Raw genomic sequence first — 18,860 nt, forward strand, 5'->3', positions numbered from 1 at the left:
TATCAAGAATTAATGCCCATGAGGACAATTTTTTAAATGTTTTCCAACATTTTTGATTTCAGTTTACAAATCAAATTCACACAAATATGCTCAGAGTTCTGCAGTCACTCCTTACTGAGGATGATGCTGGTTGGCTTCTGGGTAGGAAGACGATGCTATGGCAGAAGGGCACAGTCTGATGAGTTGATATTCCATAAGATAAGGATTTATGTTGATCCATCCACGGCTATCCACTCATACTTATGTCAAAGAGCACTCACGTGCAAAACAATCGGTGGGATTAAGGATCATAGCAAAGCTGAGGTAAAATCTGTGATCTTTTCCTAAATGTTTTATGCTCAAAACTAAAGAACCACAAATTCCATTTATATTTATTAAAATGAAAGACAGGTTAAAAAAATTAAAAATACTATTCAGTTAAAATATTGACCATTTAAAAGAACTTTTCTTTTTTTACTCTATGAAGTATTCCAACCCAACAGGAAATCAAGTCAGTGCTCCCATAAAATGTCACTAATAGCATTCTACAAACACTGGCATATAGAACATTAATCTTACAAATATATTTGTAAGATACAGGTAAATACTGGAACTAAATATTTTATATTATGAACAATTTCCTCTAGGTGTTTATCATTGCTACTGGATAAAAGTAGAGCCCTGGAAAGCAGAAGCAAAATTGTGTCCCCTTCCTAAAATGTTGGGATTGTTTTACTTGATTTAAAGTCAATATATATTTTTTGAGTCTAATCTTCTAAGAAACTAGCTTAGACCTCTGATGTCAAATAGTTGTATATTATCCTCTTCACAAGAGAAATCTGCTTCAAGAACAGAACTTTTTTTCCTCCTGCTTTAATAAAAGACTCCTTTACTTATTATAAAATCTAAATACCCACCTACTCCCTCCTGGGATTTCTTTGGAAAAGAACTTTTCATTAAAATCCAACAACCACTATTGATGACAATGTAAGAAGGCACCACAGCTTCAGTGTTCAGAATGAAAATGGCTGAATACTTATATGTATTTATATACGAACTCTCAAGCAAAGAGAAACATAATCACCAGGATTCACTAAGCACTTTCCCCATGTTCAAGTTAAAACAGGTATGGTCACGTCTTCTCAGGAAAATCCCTTGGAATTATGCACTATTTATAAGGCTTCACTCACTGGAAAATTTTTCTCACATAAATAATCTCCTTTATGTTTTTTCCAACTCTGTTAAATGCTTAATCTTCAAGAAGTTACTAAAAGCATATGTATCTGAGTTTCTAAGTCAGCCTGTTCAGCCCTCTTACCATAGAGGGTATATTATATTCAGCTACTGCAAGATTTAAGTCAGCTGCAAATGGCAATTAACCTTTCCTTCTTGTGATGTGCAGGCAGTCTGATTTGGGAATCAGCAACTGAGCTACTTAACTGGCTTCATTAAAATATTGTCCAAACAAGCTCTCTCCCCCTCACTGGTAGTGGTACAATTTGCTTCAACTGTTGGACCCCATGTAAAAATATAGATCATCAACAGTGACTGTAAGTTGGATTGGCTAGTTATATACAGCTTCACTGTATAGAATTTGCTCTTTTCAAATGCCACAGGTCAAAATAAACAGTGAAAACATCACCTGTGAATAGCTCAGGTGGGGGAAAATACTATCAAAGTTTCTGATTTGGGTTCTGTTCACTTTTGACTTTATAAACAGGATTTACTTGTAATATTAGAGGTATTTATTGGATGATGATATGGCCAACAAAGGGAACCTAACGGTGAAGAGCAGAGGTCTCTCTGACCTACACATCCCAGAACTGCAAGGAAAAGAACTGGGGAAGAAGTCCCATGTTGTAAGAGGGCATCAAGTATCTAGTCCAGTCCTTGGACAAATGTTTGGGCTTTGGAAACCAAGAGCAAGAGGTGATGACTAGTCTATGGTATCATTTAAAACTCCCACCCCCCTAGTAAGTCTCCACCCTCCCAGATCCCCCAAGCGTGATTTTGCACAACAAGTTAAATAAAAGTAAACTGTTTATTAAAAGATACAGCAAAGGTACAGATACAGAGATACATACAAAGATACAGATATATATATATATTTACATATATATACAGTTTTGCTGTTTTCATGTGCACTATTATTTAGCAGCACATTATTTAATCAGGCGGCATTTTAATGGGGTTGTTTTGACACTTGATGTTATTACTGCGTCATTCTGACAAGATACAACTATAGCCTCCTGGAAATTTCAAGGTGTGAAATCCACTTCTCCAACTTTTAATAGTAGCAAAAAAGGAAGGAGAAGGGAAATGGAGTACCAAGGCTGAGCATTAGGTTAAACACAAAAATTCAAAAGGGCCAAGGTAGCACAGGGAAGGGGAAATTATTAAAATTAGCGGCTATCTGACAAACAACCCAGAGAAATAGTAAGAAACCATTATTTAAGGGCAATGGGCTATGTATTCAAGATGCTCACATCAGCCTACAATGACCTTTTCCAATCCACTTCTTGTGTTGAACCTGAGGGTCTGCCTCTCTCTGCTCAATCCCTCCACCCAATACATTTGCTACCACCAAAATCTAGAGCTATAGAGCCTTGAAGCAAAACGAGAAGCTAAGTAGTTGTACCTTGGGCTACCTTCCCACAAGTGCAAGGAGGGCCCAATGTTGGGTAGGGATGTGATAACACTGTTCTCTGCAATTCGATGCTTTTCACTTTGTGGCTTGGTTCCACAAAGTGAATTGCATCGAGTTACTGTCAAATGAGAAGCTGCGGGTTGTTTCATCTGTCGTCTAACCCGGCCCTGCCGTTTAACCCGGCCCTAAGAAGAGTGAAACAGAATCCAAATCAGATATAAAGTAACAATAAAATGCAGATTTAGGTATAAAAAAGGAAAAATACATAATATTTCTCTTACTTACCTCAGAGGGCAAATTGCTGCTGAAAACATTATCGTCATCTTTGTTTTCTTCACCGTTTTTCTCTACAGGAACCCACTCTCCATAAACACTATCTGCTTCCTTTTTTCGATGTTGAGATCCAGATGACACAGGGAATTCTTTTGTTAATGTTACCTGGCTTTTTGGTGGAGTTGGCTTTGCCGCAGCAATCTAAAAAATAATGTTTTTCTTAATTAAAACTCAATATATTTCCAACATAATCTGAAAATGATTTTGTGCATTATTTCTCACAGTATTTAACCTAAATTAAAAATTAAAATCTATTTCAGTTTTACTTAAATAGTTCTACAAGTTGTGCTATTTCACCAGTCCATAAACACTAATACTCACATTCAGATTGAAAAAAATAGGTTTGGGTTCACTGAGTTTAAAGGGATGATGATAAAAAGGAGGTTCTTCTTCCTCTTCATCCGAAACATGAGGCTTATTCACTATTACATCATCATCTTCTTTACTCTGTGCGATTTGTTTGCATTTCTTAAAAAGTAAACACAAATAAAACATAAACCTTACACTTTATGCAGAATAATATGTAATTTCTTAAAACCAAAACCACGTAAAATCAACTTTCAAAAATAAAACAAGATTAATGATAGGTTACAGATAAGTAACTTAGCTTATGAGCTATTATTTAAACACAATCTAGTTGGTCAGTCAGTCAACAACATTTATTGAGCACCTACTATGTGCAGAGCACTGTACTGGGCACTGTCCAGGGAATACAAAAAAATAAAGTAAAAGACATGGTCCCTGCTCTCAAGGAGCTTACAATCTAGTTCAAGAGACGGAATACATACACATGGGATAATTGAGGAACGCTTTTACAGAGCAACACAATTAACAAGTGCAAACTGATATAATACAAACTGAGTACATAAGTGCCGAAAGAACAAAAGCTTAAAAGAGAAAAGAATCAGGCAGAATTTGATAATTAAGGAATATTCCTGGAAGAGTCTGAAGCCAGATTTTCATAGTTAAGAACAAATATTAGTGGAGAAAGAAAAAGAAAGTCACCTTAGTCAGGTGGCAGTAAAGAGGTTAAAAGAAACTTATTAGAAGGGACAAGAGGGCTGAAGATGAGGCTAAAACATATAGGGAAACACTAAGTTTTCACAAGGTTTTGAATAAGGAGCTTGGATTTGATAAGCAAGCAATAGAAGCCTTCACTAGGTCCTTAAACTTAAAAAAAAAAAAGTTGTAATTCATATTGAAACACATCTAGTTGAGGAAACAGATTAAGAACTGTATAATCCCCAAATCTATGGCAAAATAAATTGTGAAACATTTGCAACTGGGTTAGATAGTAGCATGTCTCGCCATAAATGTTTTGTAGGTTGAGTCTCTAAAGGAACAGAACTCAAGAATGGAAAATAAGGCATGGTGGAGAGGGTACAACTGATGAGGTCTGACATATAAAGCAAAGTCAATTCCTTCCTGAGAAGCAAAGGAACAGACTCAATTACCTGGCTTTATAAAAGGGTCAGAGTTCAATTTGGGTGGACTTGTCTCTCTATACAAGCAGTAGAACTTGTCACATCCCTTATCAATTGAAAATATTATAGTAAGATAAAAAGCCCATTTAGCCAAAAACAGAGTATACCAAGCTTGTAACCAAGGGGAACAGAATATATTGACAGTGGCAGGCTGGCATAAGGCTAGCCAATAACAAGTTTCAATATCTGAAACAGTGTGGTATTTCTGGATCCTAGCAGCAATATTTCAGCGTCCTCCAAAAAAAAAAATTAATAAAACAAAAGCCAAAAGACAAAAAAAAGCCTCAATTGAAAAGATCAAATTCTTAAAAACAAAAATAAGTGTGTTTAAAATATATATGTTACTGCCAAAACCCGAACCGCAGGAAGAACTGATAATGGCCAGCCATTATCACCAATGGCTGGTACCAAACAGCCAAAACCCGAAATGTTGATGCGAAAGAAGTTCCTTTCAGGCAATGGCCAGCTATTCTCATTAATTTCCAAGCTCCGGTGGCAAAACATCATTTCTGAAGATTGTCTGTGTCTTTGCGTATATGCAGTACACTCGTGGCGATCAGTGAACTCGTCGTGAATGGGAACGAAACTGTAGGCGAGCTTCTGCGTGTTGCTCACTCAACCTCCTCCATTCAAACGAACCGTCCCACTCCTCAGTCAGTTTGGCTTCTAAAACTGGAAAGCAAAAGTAATGGGAAGTAACTTTTAGCTAGCGGAGCTTAGCCATCCCGGATAATGGCCTGCTAAACAGAGCTTCTGCTGCTGCCACGTCTGTATTTCGGGTTTTGGCCACTCGGTGCCAGCCATTATCAGTTCAGCCCACAATTCGGGTTTTGGCACGCTCCAGAGTCAACATCACTGGAATAATCCATTAAAGAATGAAAACAAATTCTGTCTAGCTTACCTCAGTTAGTTCTTCTATAGTAGCTCCTCCTGACTTTTTAGCAACTTTCTCTTCTATGGTAGGTGGAGGTGCAGGTTTTAGGTTTGGCGGTAAAGGAACACCAGCCTTAGCACACATGGCAGCTGCATTAGCTTTGGCTATTTCAAGTAACTGAGCCTTATCTGCAAAAGGAAAATATAAGAAGCAATTTTCCTAAAAGACTGTACATGTTGTATTATCTAAGTTTTATATGCTAACAGAATTAAAGGCATCAATTTCCTGCCCTAAGCTGTCATTAATTCACTCTTTGGTTCAAGGTTTTTAAGCAAATGCCCTCTAAAAAACTGGCAGGGAGGGTATAGCTCTCGTGTAGAGTGCATGCTTAGCATGCAGGAGGTCCTGGGTTCAATCCCCAGTACCTCTGTTAAATAAATAAACCTAATCCCCCCCAACAAAGGAATAAAAAAAATTAATAATAAATAAATAAATAAAAAGAGTTAAGTCCACATTAACCTTTCCATTCAAACACTATACAAAACAGCTAAAACTATACAACTACAGTGATCACCCTGCCACACACTCTAAGATACACACTTGCCAAAGTTTACTTTATTTTCCAAAACTATCACACCCTTAAATTACTTTCCTTTGAACCTCTGACATTTTAAATCACTCTTTGAGACCAAATTCAAAACTGCCACTTCTTCAAAGTAGTAAGTCTTAAATCAGAATTTAACCTTCCTCTCCACTGTGCTCCTACAGTACCTAATCTATACCAGTAATTAACAGCAATCATCACATTCTTCTCTTTTTGGCAATTTCACTATTTGGTAAAAGAGACATGTGCATTATCTTTCTCCTCTACTAAGTTTTAATCACTCCAAGAACTACATACTGTTCCTCTGCTTTTAATTAAAAAAGAACTCAGACACTATCTGTTGAACTGAACACATTCTCCCTTATTTTCTGTTAGGGTCTTTTTCTTTAGACAACCCTGACCTGGAAATGTCCAATCCACACAGATAATGATACATTACCCATTATTCTTACAGGTAGTCATGCATAATCCATCAAGTTTTAGTCATCTCTCCACACTTTTTTAAAACTAGGGGAAATTAGAGCACTTCATTTAAACTAAAGCAGATTATTAAAATTACTTTAATAAATTTTACTTCATTTCCTATTATCACATCCACCCAGGTAAATAACTCCCAACATGCAAAATTTCCTACTCACTTCCATTACCCATTACACCAAGCAGAATTATCTTCACAAACACTTAACAGTCCTGTATTGCCATTTTAAGACATGTATTTTACAAAAAAGAAACACTTAGTTTTAGGCTTATTTGCAACAATACTATGTTGGAGTACATATAACAAAAATCTGAGCAGATAACTAGCCTTGTCTTTAACTGGACTTCCACTTGCCATTTTTAGTTATGGAACATGGTTCAGGCAAAATGAAACACATATGGAAATACCTTGGTTCTAATATACTCCAATGCAGATCTTTTTAACTCTAATTACAAATGTATTCATTCCTACATTTTCTAAACACAAGCTAATCATAAAAATTTAAAGATAAAAATGTTTATCTTAAACCAATAAACCCAAGTATTCCATTTGACTAAAAACAACAAAAAACCCAGATTCCCTAATACCATTAAATTTTAAAATGACTCACTCAAATCCGTCAGACGTTTAGGTGATCTGCCTCTTTCAGAAGACCTGGATCGTTTACGACGGATGGGAGATCTGCTAAACCTTCTTCTCAAAGGTGTTCGTGATCGCCTTAATCTGACTGGTGATATACTGAAGCTTCGTCTTCTTGCCACAGACCTTGATCTCCTCCGACGGCTAGGCGTACGACTCCGTCGGCTTGGGGTCCGGCTCCGTCGACTTGGGGTGCGGCTCCTTCGGCTCGGGGTGCGGCTCCGTCTGCTGGGGGTGCGGCTCCTTCGGCTCGGGGTGCGGCTCCGTCGGCTCGGGGTGCGGCTCCGTCGGCTCGGGGAAATGCTAAAGCTCCTTCTCCCTGCAGATCTAGATCTTCTTCGACGACTAGGAGTGTGACTCCGGCTCCGACGACTTGGGGTGCGACTTCGAGCTCTACCTGTTTTCCGGTTATCCCTGGAGCTTGATCTTTTCCTTTTTCTTTCCCTGGACTTGGATCTGTGCTTTGGAGATCTTTTGCGCTTCTCTTTTGATACAGATCGCCTTCCTCTAGACTTTGATCTTGACCTGCTGCTCCTCCTCCTGCGTCTTGATCGTGACCGTGAACGTGTCTGAGAGCGATGAGACTTTGACTTAGATGATCTCTTCCTTGCCCTGGAACGAGATTCACTGGTGCGCTTTCGTGATTTGTGTTCAGAAGACTTGGAACGCTTACTTCGAGATCTTAACGAAGAGTCTCTTTTCTTCTCTTTCTCACCTTTGTCACGGTTCTTATTTTTCTTGCTTTTTTCATGTGTGTCCTTAACTTTCACAAAAATTTCATAATCATCTTTCTCCTCTGAAGAAGACTCTGAAGCTCTTTCTGGTATACTAATAACCACCGGACTGGTAGCAGATTTATCCCGTTCAACTTCACTCGCAAGTGAAGATCCTTCAATACCAGCTCTAAGACTTGTAAGACGTTCCATGTCCTTAGGAAGTAATGGTCTCACTAAATCTGCTTCATTAATATCATCAATATTGGCAGAAAATCCCGACTCAGGCAACATCTCTTTAGGAGGGAGAGATAATTCTTTATCTTCTCCACTACTTTCTTTAGAACTGAGAGCAACTGCTAATGTCTGGTCACTCTCTTGTATAGGGAATGGTCCTTCTGCATCCTTACTAATAAAGTTATTATTAGATGGTAAATCAAGATGAATGTCTTTAGCAGGCAAAGGTCCCTCTATGTCAGCTTCACTACCACCACTGGGGCTGGTGGAAATTACCATGTCATGTTCAGTATCTTGAGTAGTTAAAGGTACTTCAATATCATATTTACTAACTGAACTGAGAGCAGATGCTGTGGCAAATTCAAAACCCTTACCAGTTCCCATGGCATCAGGTTCAAGAGCAAGGGGACCAGGGGAAGACAGAGTTCCTCCTACATCAGCTTCACTAACACTAGGGCAGGTATCCAATACTGTGCATTGTTCAGTCTCGTTGGTGGGCACAACTTTCTCTTCACCAATTTCACCAACAGCACCAGTGCTGACAGCAGACACTGTATTATGGTCCATCTCTTTAACAATTAAGTGATTATTTATATTAAGATCAATATTTATACCATTTTCAGTTTCATAGGAGTCATTTTTCAGGTGTCCTTCAGCATGTGGCTCTTCATCCGAATGCATGGGAATCTCCTGCATGCCAGTCTCTGGAGCAAGATTTTCATCACCAGATAGTAAATTCATTCTTTTTATAACACTAGATTCCAGTGTTATTGGCGTAGACTCTAAAACCATGTCAGTAGGTATTACCTGAGTCTGCTCTGAGATGGTGACAGCAGGCTCTGAAATTGTCACAGTGGATTCTTGAACAGAAATAGATGGTTCTGAAACAATCATGTTAGGCTGAAGGACTGACACCACTGGTTCCAGGACTGGTACAGCAGGCTCCAGGGCAGAAACAACTGGCACAGGAATGGTAACATGCTCTGGCTCAGACAATGCCAAGGGCTCTGGGACAGCCTCGGCCAGTGGGTCCTGGATAGCCTCCACTGGTGGGTCTTGGACGGCCACAGCCGGTGGCTCTGGGACAGCCACGGCCGGTGGCTCTGGGGCAGCCACGGCCGGTGGTGCTGGGGCAGCCACAGCTGGTGGCGCTGGGACAGCCACGGCTGGTGGCTCTGGGACAGCTACAGCTGGCGGCTCTGAGACTGCCATGGCTGGCAGCTCTAGAGTACTCTGGGATGGCTCTGGGATAGGTACTGCTGGTTCCAGCAGAGACATAGATACCTCTGAGGCAACACGTCCTGAAGCTCTCATGCAATCGTAAGTTTCTGCCATCTCTGACATAACAGAAGGCTCTGATGTTAACACAGCTGGTTCAGCTGACATTATGGGAATTTCAGACACCACGTAACTCACTGGTCTCTCTGGAACGATTTCATGCTCCTCTGCTACGGCAGCAGACTCTACCGGTGTGGAAGTAACCGAAGGCTCTGGCTCTAGTGGTGGTTCTGGAACAGTCACAACAGCCTCTGACGCTAACACTGAAGGCTCAGATGCCGACACTGAATAATTAGCGGGCACTGCCGAAGGCTCTGAAATCTCACTCTGACTCACAGGAGGTTCAGGCAGCGATACAGACTCTTCAGGAGGTAATGCTGGCACCTCGGTAGGCCAAGTATTTTCAGCTGTTAATGCTGACTGCTCTGTGGATAATGCTGGACCCTCTGGTGGTTCCTCAGGAGGCAATGGTGGTGTCATTGGTGGCTCTTCAGGTGGCAATGGTGGCATTGTTGGAGGCTCTTCAGGAGGCAAAGGTGGCACCATATATGCCTCCGTGTATGTATCAGTGTAAGAATCGGTGTAAGAATCAGCTGCCATAGACATCATTGAACGATCAGCAGTGTAAGATGACATCATAGATCGGTCAGCTGCAGAGTACGATGACATCATAGACCGGTCAGCAGCAGAGTATGACGACATCATAGACCGGTCAGCACCCATGGACATCATAGATCGGTCAGCCATTGGGGACATCATGGAGCGCTCGTAAGCTGACATCATAGAGCGTTCATAAGCTGACATCATAGAGCGCTCAGCCATAGGGGACATCATAGAACGCTCATAAGCTGACATCATAGAGCGCTCATAAGCTGACATCATAGAGCGCTCAGCCATAGGGGACATCATAGACCGCTCATAAGACATCATAGAGCGTTCGTAAGATGACATCATGGAACGTTCTGCAGCATAGGACATCATCATAGAACGTCTAGATGCTAACATCAGGGGTCTAGGTGCTAACCTATATGGCCTGGGGGCTATTCTATAAGATCTGGGTGCTATCCTATAGGGTCTAGGTGACATCCTATAGGGATCAGGAGTTAGTCTGTAGGGATCATGGCCTAATCTATAGGGGTCCTGCCCTAACCTGTAGGCGTCATGACCTAGCCTGTAAGGGTCATGACCTAACCTATAGGGATCCTGAGCTAATCTGTAAGGATCTTGAGCTAACCTGTAGGGATCAGGAGATTTGGAACCCAACATAGCAGAATCTTGGGTACTAGATGCTAACATCTGGGCATCCATGGTACCAGACGCTAACATCTGAGCGTCCATGGTGCCGGAAGCTAACATCTGAGAGTCCATAGTGCCAGATGCTAACATCTGGGAATCCATAGAGCTAGTTGCTAACATCTGGGAGTCCATGGTGCTGGTTGCTAACATCTGGGAGTCCATGGTGCTGGTTGCTAACATCTGGGAGTCCATGGAGCTGGTTGCTAACATCTGGGAGTCCATGGAGCTGGTTGCTAACATCTGGGAGTCCATGGAGCTGGTTGCTAACATCTGGGAGTCCATGGAGCTGGTTGCTAACATCTGGGAGTCCATGGAGCTGGTTGCTAACATCTGGGAGTCCATGGAGCTGGTTGCTAACATCTGGGAGTCCATGGAGCTAGTTGCTAACATCTGGGAGTCCATGGTGCTAGAGGCTAACATCTGGGAGTCCATGGTGTTGGATGCTAGCATCTGGGAGTCCATGGTGTTGGACGCTAGCATTTGGGAGTCCATGGTGTTGGATGCTAACATATGGGTCTCCATGGTGTTAGAAGCTAACATATGGGATTCTTGGGCCATCAAGGGATCCACTCCCACTGTTACAGAAGTCTCCCCCACTAACGTAGTAGGCAGCTCCTGTGCTACCGTATTATAGGACTCCAGCGCTGTCGTCGAGGGCACCTCCAGGGACTGCGACACGGTCATCGTTGACAGCTCCGTTGTTGTCACCACAGACTGAACAGAGATCTCCAGCGCCACAGTTGCCACAGGCTGCCCAGGCAACTCTGGCGCCCCAGGCTGCCCTGGCAACTCCAGCACCCCTGTTGCCAAAGGCTGCCCCAAAAGCTCCAGTGCTCCAGCTGCCCCAGACTGCCCCGAGAACTCCAGTGCCCCAGTCGCCATGAGCTGCCCAGGCAACTCCAGTGCCCCAGTTGCCACAGGCTGCCCCGACAACTCCAGTGCCCTAGTTGCCGAAGGCAGCCCTGGCAACTCTGGCACCCCAGTCACCGAAGGCTGCCCTGGCAACTCCAGCGCTGTCGTTGCCACTGGCTGTCCTGGCAACTCCAGCACCATCGCTGCCTCAGGCTGCCCCAGCAACCCTGCTGCGGTTGTCACCTCAGGCTGCCCAGGATGTTCCACCGTTGTCATCCCCACAGGCTGCTCCAACTCTGTCGTCGTCACAGGTTGTTCCGTCAACTCCATTGCTACCGTTACCACAGGCTGCCCTGGCAACTCTACTGCTGCTGTCACCGCAGGCAGCCCTGGCAACTCCTGTGCCATCACAGGTGGCTCTGGTACCTCCTGTGGTGGCTCCAACCCCATGGATGGTGCTGGAAGCCCTGGCAATTCCTGTGACAACTGTGGCACTGATGTCACAGAGGACCCCGGCAACTCAGGCACTGCTGTCGCAGGGGGTCCTAGCAACTCAGGCACTGGGGTAGAAAGGGGCCCTGGCAACTCTGGCACCGGGGTAGCAGAGGGCCCAGGTAACTCCAGCACTGGAGTCACAGGGGGCCCCTGCAACTCCGGCATGGAGGTCGCAGGTGGCCCCGGCAACTCCATCGCTGAGGCCACCAACGACTCCTGCAGCTCCAACGCTGTGGTCTTGGGCAGCTCCAGCACCTCCTGTGGTCTTGTCATGGATGAATCTGCAATCTCCGATGGTACTTCTACAGGCTGCTCTGGCAATCTTAGCACTTCAGTTGCCGATGACTCTGGAAAATCCGTTGTTGTTGATGTGCTTGGCTCAGGGTGTACCTCAGCAGGTGTCTCTGATGATACAAGGGTTTCTGGTGGCTCTAGCACTTTTGCTACTGGAGGCTCTAACATGATCTTTGATGGCTCTGGAGGTGTGCTCTCCAAAGATTTCAGCACAGACTTCATCTGATACTCCACTGACATTGTTACAACTGGCTCAGATGACTTCGGCGCTACTGTAGTAGTAGGCACTGGTGCTGCTGCAAGGGAATCCAGAATTTTTGTCATGGATGGTTCCAGCGTTACTGCCACAGACTGCTCTGACTGCACTGAGACTACTGATGTAGATGCAACTGACAGTTCTGCCATTTTTGAGGCTGACTTCAGAGTTTCTAAGGTGTGTGGCTCTGATATTTCCATCGATACTACAGGAGGTTCTAGCACAACTGCAGGAGATTCACTGGTGTCAGACAGGCCAAACACTCTTACAGGATGCTCCAGTGCTGTCGAAGGTTCAGAATCAAACTTCAAAAAGGAATCCGATTCTAAATCTATGTTCCCATCATGATGTGATTTCGACTTTGATTCAGATTCTTCTGACTGTCTTTTGTACTTTTTTTCCTTTTCTTTCTTCTTTTTCTTCTTTTTATTTTTGTGCTTTTTATGCTTCTTTGACTTTTTGGTAGGAATTTCATCAGTAGGATCTGTTTGTACAGACACGCATCTACTTTTTCTGGAAGCCTCCTTCAAGTCTGAAATCAAGGAAAATTAACTTTAACTTGTCAAACATTCCCCTAAATAGATTTAGATAAATCATATAAGCCAGAACTTAAATTCCATGTTAAAACACCATAATATATGACACTTGTTGTTAAATAAAATAAACTATTTTCCATAAACCAGTTAATCTGAAGACTAACAAATTTCTAATACTTCTTTTACAACTAAAGCCTGGGTTAAAAATAAGTTCTTAATTATAAAAACTTTTAGAATTATATTAAGATATATTCTAAATTCATTTAAAACAATTATTTTCTCCAGCTCTCAAAATGTAGCAAATTACTTTTAAACTACACTTACAAACGAATATCCTTCATATTATTAACTGCTAGAACTCCTATAAAAAGTACTCATGTTAAATAACTTTTGTGACTATTTTATAACCTTTATTTATACAGGAAGCAACATGGCACTGGCTCTGAACAGACTGTCTGCTTCTGGATCCTGAGATCAATCCATCACTCACTGGATGAATGGACATAGCCAAACTGCTGACACTGTCTTCTAGAGTTAGAGGGCAAAGTGAGTTAAAACTTACAAAGTACACTGAACAATGCCTGGCACAAAGTAAGCCCTCAGCAAATGCTGGTAATTGCTTTTATATAGCATATAAAGGTCTGAACAACAAATGTAAAAACTCAATATAGAACTTGAATTTTCACCCATGCTACATCCTAATAAAAATGACACCTCTTCCCCCCCAATACTAAGATTACTAAGAAATAATTTTTTTAATGTTTCTATTTCAAAGAATGATAATAAAGTCATCTGGGGAAGGAAATTCTTACAGCCCTTAACACATAACTTAAAAACATTTCAATCTGTCTATCTGAAAGATTATAATCCACTTTATAACCAGATGAGATTTACTCTAGTGCCAATATAAACTTAGATAACCTTAGTGATCTGAGAAAAAGCTAATCAGAAATCCAGGTCATTAAGATTACAGAAAAAGTGTACCAATACAGGACAAAATCTATTCCAAAACGAAACTAATCATGGTCTGCTAATTCTTTGTTAGGTACCAAATATCAGCTAGATTCATGGTTGCCAGAACCATGAATCTAAACATGGCTAGAGTCTGTACTTTTTAAACCTTACTCTATACCAAAAATAAAAAACATTTAAAAGAAACCCTCATACCACACTCCCCCCTTTCCAAAACTAAAACATTATTTTTGTGGTTAATCATAAATCCTTCATTTCTAAGCATCAATTATTTAATCAATTCCAAAAATGCTAAATATCCATCAACAATTTCCTCTCCATTCACTGCACTTTTAGAAGTAGATGCAGAAACAAGGTCATCTCTAAGCTTAAGCTTTACAATAAAACCTCCCAGTGTTTTAATACTGTTACAGATTTGATCCAGGCTCCTTTACCTTCAAAAATTGATGTTTACACAATTGTTCAATGAACAATCATTCAATGAAAACCTGCATTCAAAATCCTGGCACTGACGAACTACAAGATTGAATCAAATAAAGATACTGATATTCCACCAGCAAAGCAAAAAAGTGCATCAATGTTCATCTTCCACTACAATTGTTATTTTCAAAAGAGAATTTAAAGAAAATCTTCAGTAAATCAATTAAACTAAAACTTAAATTTATATAACAAACATCTTTTATACCCTGCAATCAAGAAATACAACTTAACTAATAAAAAATTGTAAAGTTTTCAAGACAGCTGATTATCTCCAACTTACCTGGTTTATATCGTAGTTCTGTATCTAAGACCCCAGAAAGTACTTCCTCTATCTTCTGAACTATTTCTTCATTTGGTAGGCTCCTGGCAGAGGCAGCTGCATCTCCTGCCTGGTTTCCTTCAACAGGTGTATTTGTTTCACCATTGAGCTGGCCTTCACTCCTTCCGCTTGACAAGAAAAATCATCAAAATTCATTAATATTTTTATTATGCCATATAATAAACATTTGCAACTCAACTGATTAAAACAATCTTGTATCATTAATACATTTTACCATTCTGTATTTCTTTTGGATCATATTCCCCACCAATAGTGCTTCCTTAAAACTATGTATTTATAGTTGGTACATTTTTATATTCACAGTTATTTAAAGTTTTCAGAACCGTGAAAGTTATGAAAGTCTTTAAAATTGGTTTCTAAGCTTATCTTTAAAAAAAAAAAAAAAACTCCCTAACCAGCATATTTACTTCAGGGGAGAAAAATATTCAGATCACAATCACAAAACCAAATAAAAATACATGACCTAACATTATGGTAGAAGCTATAGCCACAGTAAAGCCACACCTATGCATGGATCACAAGGATCAACAGTATTCAAGGAACACAAAGTTAGCCACAGACACACTGGGTAAAAAAGGTAACTTGGGGCATTGGATCAGGTTTAAACTAATCAGACTTACTGAAATGCCATAAAGTTTGAGAAGAAAAATGTTTTTATATAACTTTTACCCAATTATCAAAAATCATGTACAACAATTCACTTATATTAACAGTTAATGAATGAAAGCTTAACATACTTTCAATTCACGAAAGAATACTCTTAATGGACCTAAGAACATAATCATTTAGCTAACCATTTGTACTATTTTGTGTAAATTTACAATATTGTTTTGAAAAAAAATTTCAACAGCATGTTCAATTTAACTTAAATTTTAGCTAACAAAAGAGATCAACTACGCTCCACTACCTGATAAAAGTCTGAACGGCCAAAGCAAAAAAAAATCAGTTGTTAACCAAGTGTTATTAAAGAACATTTGGTTTTCCTAATACAATGAATCATATAATAGTATTCAACATTTATTAACTATTAATTAGGGTCACATGGTTCTACATTTTAAAACTCATTTATCCTAAAAAAAAAACAAAAGTCTAGAATCAGCAATATTGTTCTGATTTTTAAATGAGGAAAATGAGGCACAGAAGACAAAAAAACTTAGCTGAAGGTCACACAACTATTAAGAGATAAAGCTGGTATTCAAAACCAGAGCTGTCTTCACCACCACCTGTATATAATAAACAACTCATTTCAACTACCTAAATATCAGCCTCCTCACCCAAACCTATATATGTAAAAATACATGAGGAAAAAAACTACAGCTCATTGAAATGGCAATTACATTTTTCCTAAGCACTTACACAGTGCTTAACCTTACTAAAAAGACCACGGATTTAAAAATCGGAAAAGTAGGACTTTAAAAACAAAAAACAGTAGGTCTACAAGAAAGTAATCATCTTAAAACTTACAATGTTCATTCAACTACTGGAAAGTGGAGGAAATTTCAAAACACCTAAATAATCATCAATACATTCCTACAACACAATTCTATGGAGCTGTGAAAAATATTCCAAAGAGTACTGAGACTGCGATAGAAGACAAACTTGTTCACAACACAAAGATGAAAAAAAAAAAAAAAAACCCCAAAACAAAACGGTCACATATCACGAAACATGTGCATCTGTACGCACAATTTAAAAACTCAAGAACAATAAAGAACATCAATAACTATGTGGTGATTTTTAAAATAATTTTCTTTTTTCTAGATTTTTTACAGCAATGAAACTTGTTTTCTAGTACAAAAACCTATTTTTTAAAGGTATAGAAACAAAACATTACGATTAGCAAACCTAACTACTTATTGTGTGCAATTTATTAAAAAGTTTTCAAAAAACTATTCCTTTAGCTCAAGGTCGTTTCAAATCAACCTAAAAACTACTAGATATTAACAAAATTTTAAAAAGCAACTCAATGAATGAGCAGATATATTTCCAACTTAAAAATACATGTTGCAAAAATAATAGTTCTAGCGATACTCTATCTTTGCCCAATAATCCTGTTAATTTGAGCGCTCAAATTACAATTGTGTTTTCCGCTGATTTTCAAATTCACGTCCGTCCTGCTCTAGTCCTCAAGTTTTAAAATACAACTAGCAATACATTTGAACTCGGAACAAATATTTAACGTTATACAAAGCAAAAATACTAAAGATAACCACTGAATAACAACATGACCCACGGTATTTTCCTTTCTGAGTAAACAAGTATTTCTTTGGAAATCTGACATTCAAATTTTGTGTAACCAACGGTAAACTACAGAGCAATGGCAAAAGTAAGCATGTTGGTCAAATACGTCAACAGGGGCGGGGGTAGCAAAAAAAAAAATTAGACCTACACATAAAGTCCACTTTCCATTTGCTAAACTAAGAAATTACTAGTAATTCAAAGTCCTCTTCCGTCCTCACCTCGAATATTCTGTCAAAATAGCTAACATTAATTTGAATTATTTTAACTTAAATTTTTCATGTTAGAATGCTGCCTGGTGGAAGCCACAGGACACTAGGACCGAAATAATCTAATTGAAATATCCCGACCCCCAAATGGTCTGAAGCCTGCAATAATAAAGCGGATTTAAGATTACCCAAGAAACGGCCGTTAGAGACCCTTTCCGGTCATAGGCACCGGCCGGCGAAATTCGCGGAGGCGGAGAGGGGGAGGGGAAGCGCGGCGGCGGAGGAGGAGCTGAGGAAGGAACTAGGCCCGTCCCCAGCGGACAACCAGGCCTACAAGTAGCCAAAGGGTAGGGGATGACCAAATCGGGGAAAAGGATGAGCAACTCAACTCGGTTCTAGAAGAGGGAGCCTGGGGTTACCTCGGAAAGGGCGAAATTCCTCGCTGAGAAAGGAGAGGGAGGATGGCGGGGGGGGGGGGGGGCGGAAAATGGATCCCAGGCCCAGGCGGGGCTGTAGCGGGGCCTGAGACGAGCAACGACAGCGTCTCTAAAGAAAGGTGCCACGGAAAGCTACATGGAGCCCTATCGGTCCCTTAGGAGCAGAAGAGTCTGGGAAGCGTTTACCTTGAAAGCTCTTGTTGAATTTCCCGGAATTTACTGACCACGAAAGACCTAAAAATCTGCTCGATGTTGGTCGCCATGGCGTCCGCTCCGTTCTCTCAACTCCTCCTCGCTAGTCCTCCAGGCTCCCAGCATGCCTCGGGAGGAGGCGCAGCGGCCAATTCCGTCTCTCGCCGTTCTGATTGGCTCCTGTGGGAGCGCCCAGGCCGACACTCTCCGCCTCTGGGCCAATCAGTGAGCACGGCCGCGCTCTCCTCCGCTGTTTCTGAGCGTCTGGGGTAGAGCTGCTGACGTTTGCGCCGCGCACGACTATGTCCGCCATGTTAGTGACTGACGCAGGCGCCATTACAGGAGAAGGCTCTCTTGAGGCGACCGTGTCAGCTGAAGTTGTCAGTCTCCAACAGTGGTTGGGGTGCTTAATAGGCTTATTTTAACCACTGAACGCCCAAGATTAGATTTCACGAGTTAAAAAAGGAAGGAGGGCAGTATGGTGTTTGATGGGCCCTCCAACATTCTCGGATGGCACCGAGTTTCGGCAGATCCATCCGGGAAAGCGCTAACCAGCGCCTGCCCCCACTGTGGTGCGAATAAGAACGCGTTTTAACCCTCGTCTCGCTCGCATGGCATCCTATAATCGGCCTCAATTTTTTTTAAGCATTAGACAGAGGTCCTAAGCGACCTGCGACCAAAGCCTGTTGCATTCTGATCTCGTTGGGAGCCAGGCGTGTCACGAGACTTTTCCCCAGTAGCTGGTCAGTTCAGACCCGTGAGCAGCATACAATTAGCTGAATTTGGCTTTAGCATTTTGGCGCTCCCGGTCCTCTGAGCTCAGGAGGCTCTGGAGGAGAAATAGCGACCTTACGTGGCAGCTGATAACCATAGTGTTACACTGTAAACGTACAAGGACTTAATAGCTTTGCTCTGGAGTAGGATCAGGCCGCGCCCTGCCCGAACGGGAGGGGATCACCCGGGACTGCCTCGCGGTACGGACCGTGCGGGCCAATGG

The 18,860-nt window shown here is 41.2% G+C and overlaps 2 protein-coding genes across 3 annotated transcripts in view; one reads left to right on the forward strand and one right to left on the reverse strand.

The window, feature by feature from the left end:
• The window catches only part of DONSON (DNA replication fork stabilization factor DONSON), a 37,675-nt gene extending 23,418 nt beyond the window's left edge, over nt 1-14,257 (forward strand). Inside the window, exon 11 of one of the 2 annotated variants that reach the window (XM_074360332.1) lies at nt 13,418-14,257. The gene's annotated coding sequence lies outside the window, so the exon portion shown is untranslated. Of the gene's footprint in view, nt 1-62; nt 87-13,417 lie in introns of those variants that run through there. The other variant, XM_074360335.1, reaches the window with a different exon arrangement.
• Nucleotides 1-18,015, reverse strand: part of SON (SON DNA and RNA binding protein) — a 32,169-nt gene extending 14,154 nt beyond the window's left edge. Inside the window, 6 exon segments of the mRNA XM_010956558.3 lie at nt 2,912-3,100; nt 3,281-3,427; nt 5,345-5,505; nt 7,010-12,991; nt 14,728-14,894; nt 17,858-18,015. Coding sequence (XP_010954860.3) covers nt 2,912-3,100; nt 3,281-3,427; nt 5,345-5,505; nt 7,010-12,991; nt 14,728-14,894; nt 17,858-17,934 — 6,723 coding nt within the window. The 5' untranslated portion in view covers nt 17,935-18,015.
• Between the last annotated feature and the right edge of the window lie 845 nt (nt 18,016-18,860).

This window comes from Camelus bactrianus, chromosome 1 (genome assembly GCF_048773025.1).
Source record: "Camelus bactrianus isolate YW-2024 breed Bactrian camel chromosome 1, ASM4877302v1, whole genome shotgun sequence".
Taxonomy (NCBI): Eukaryota; Metazoa; Chordata; class Mammalia; order Artiodactyla; family Camelidae; genus Camelus; species Camelus bactrianus.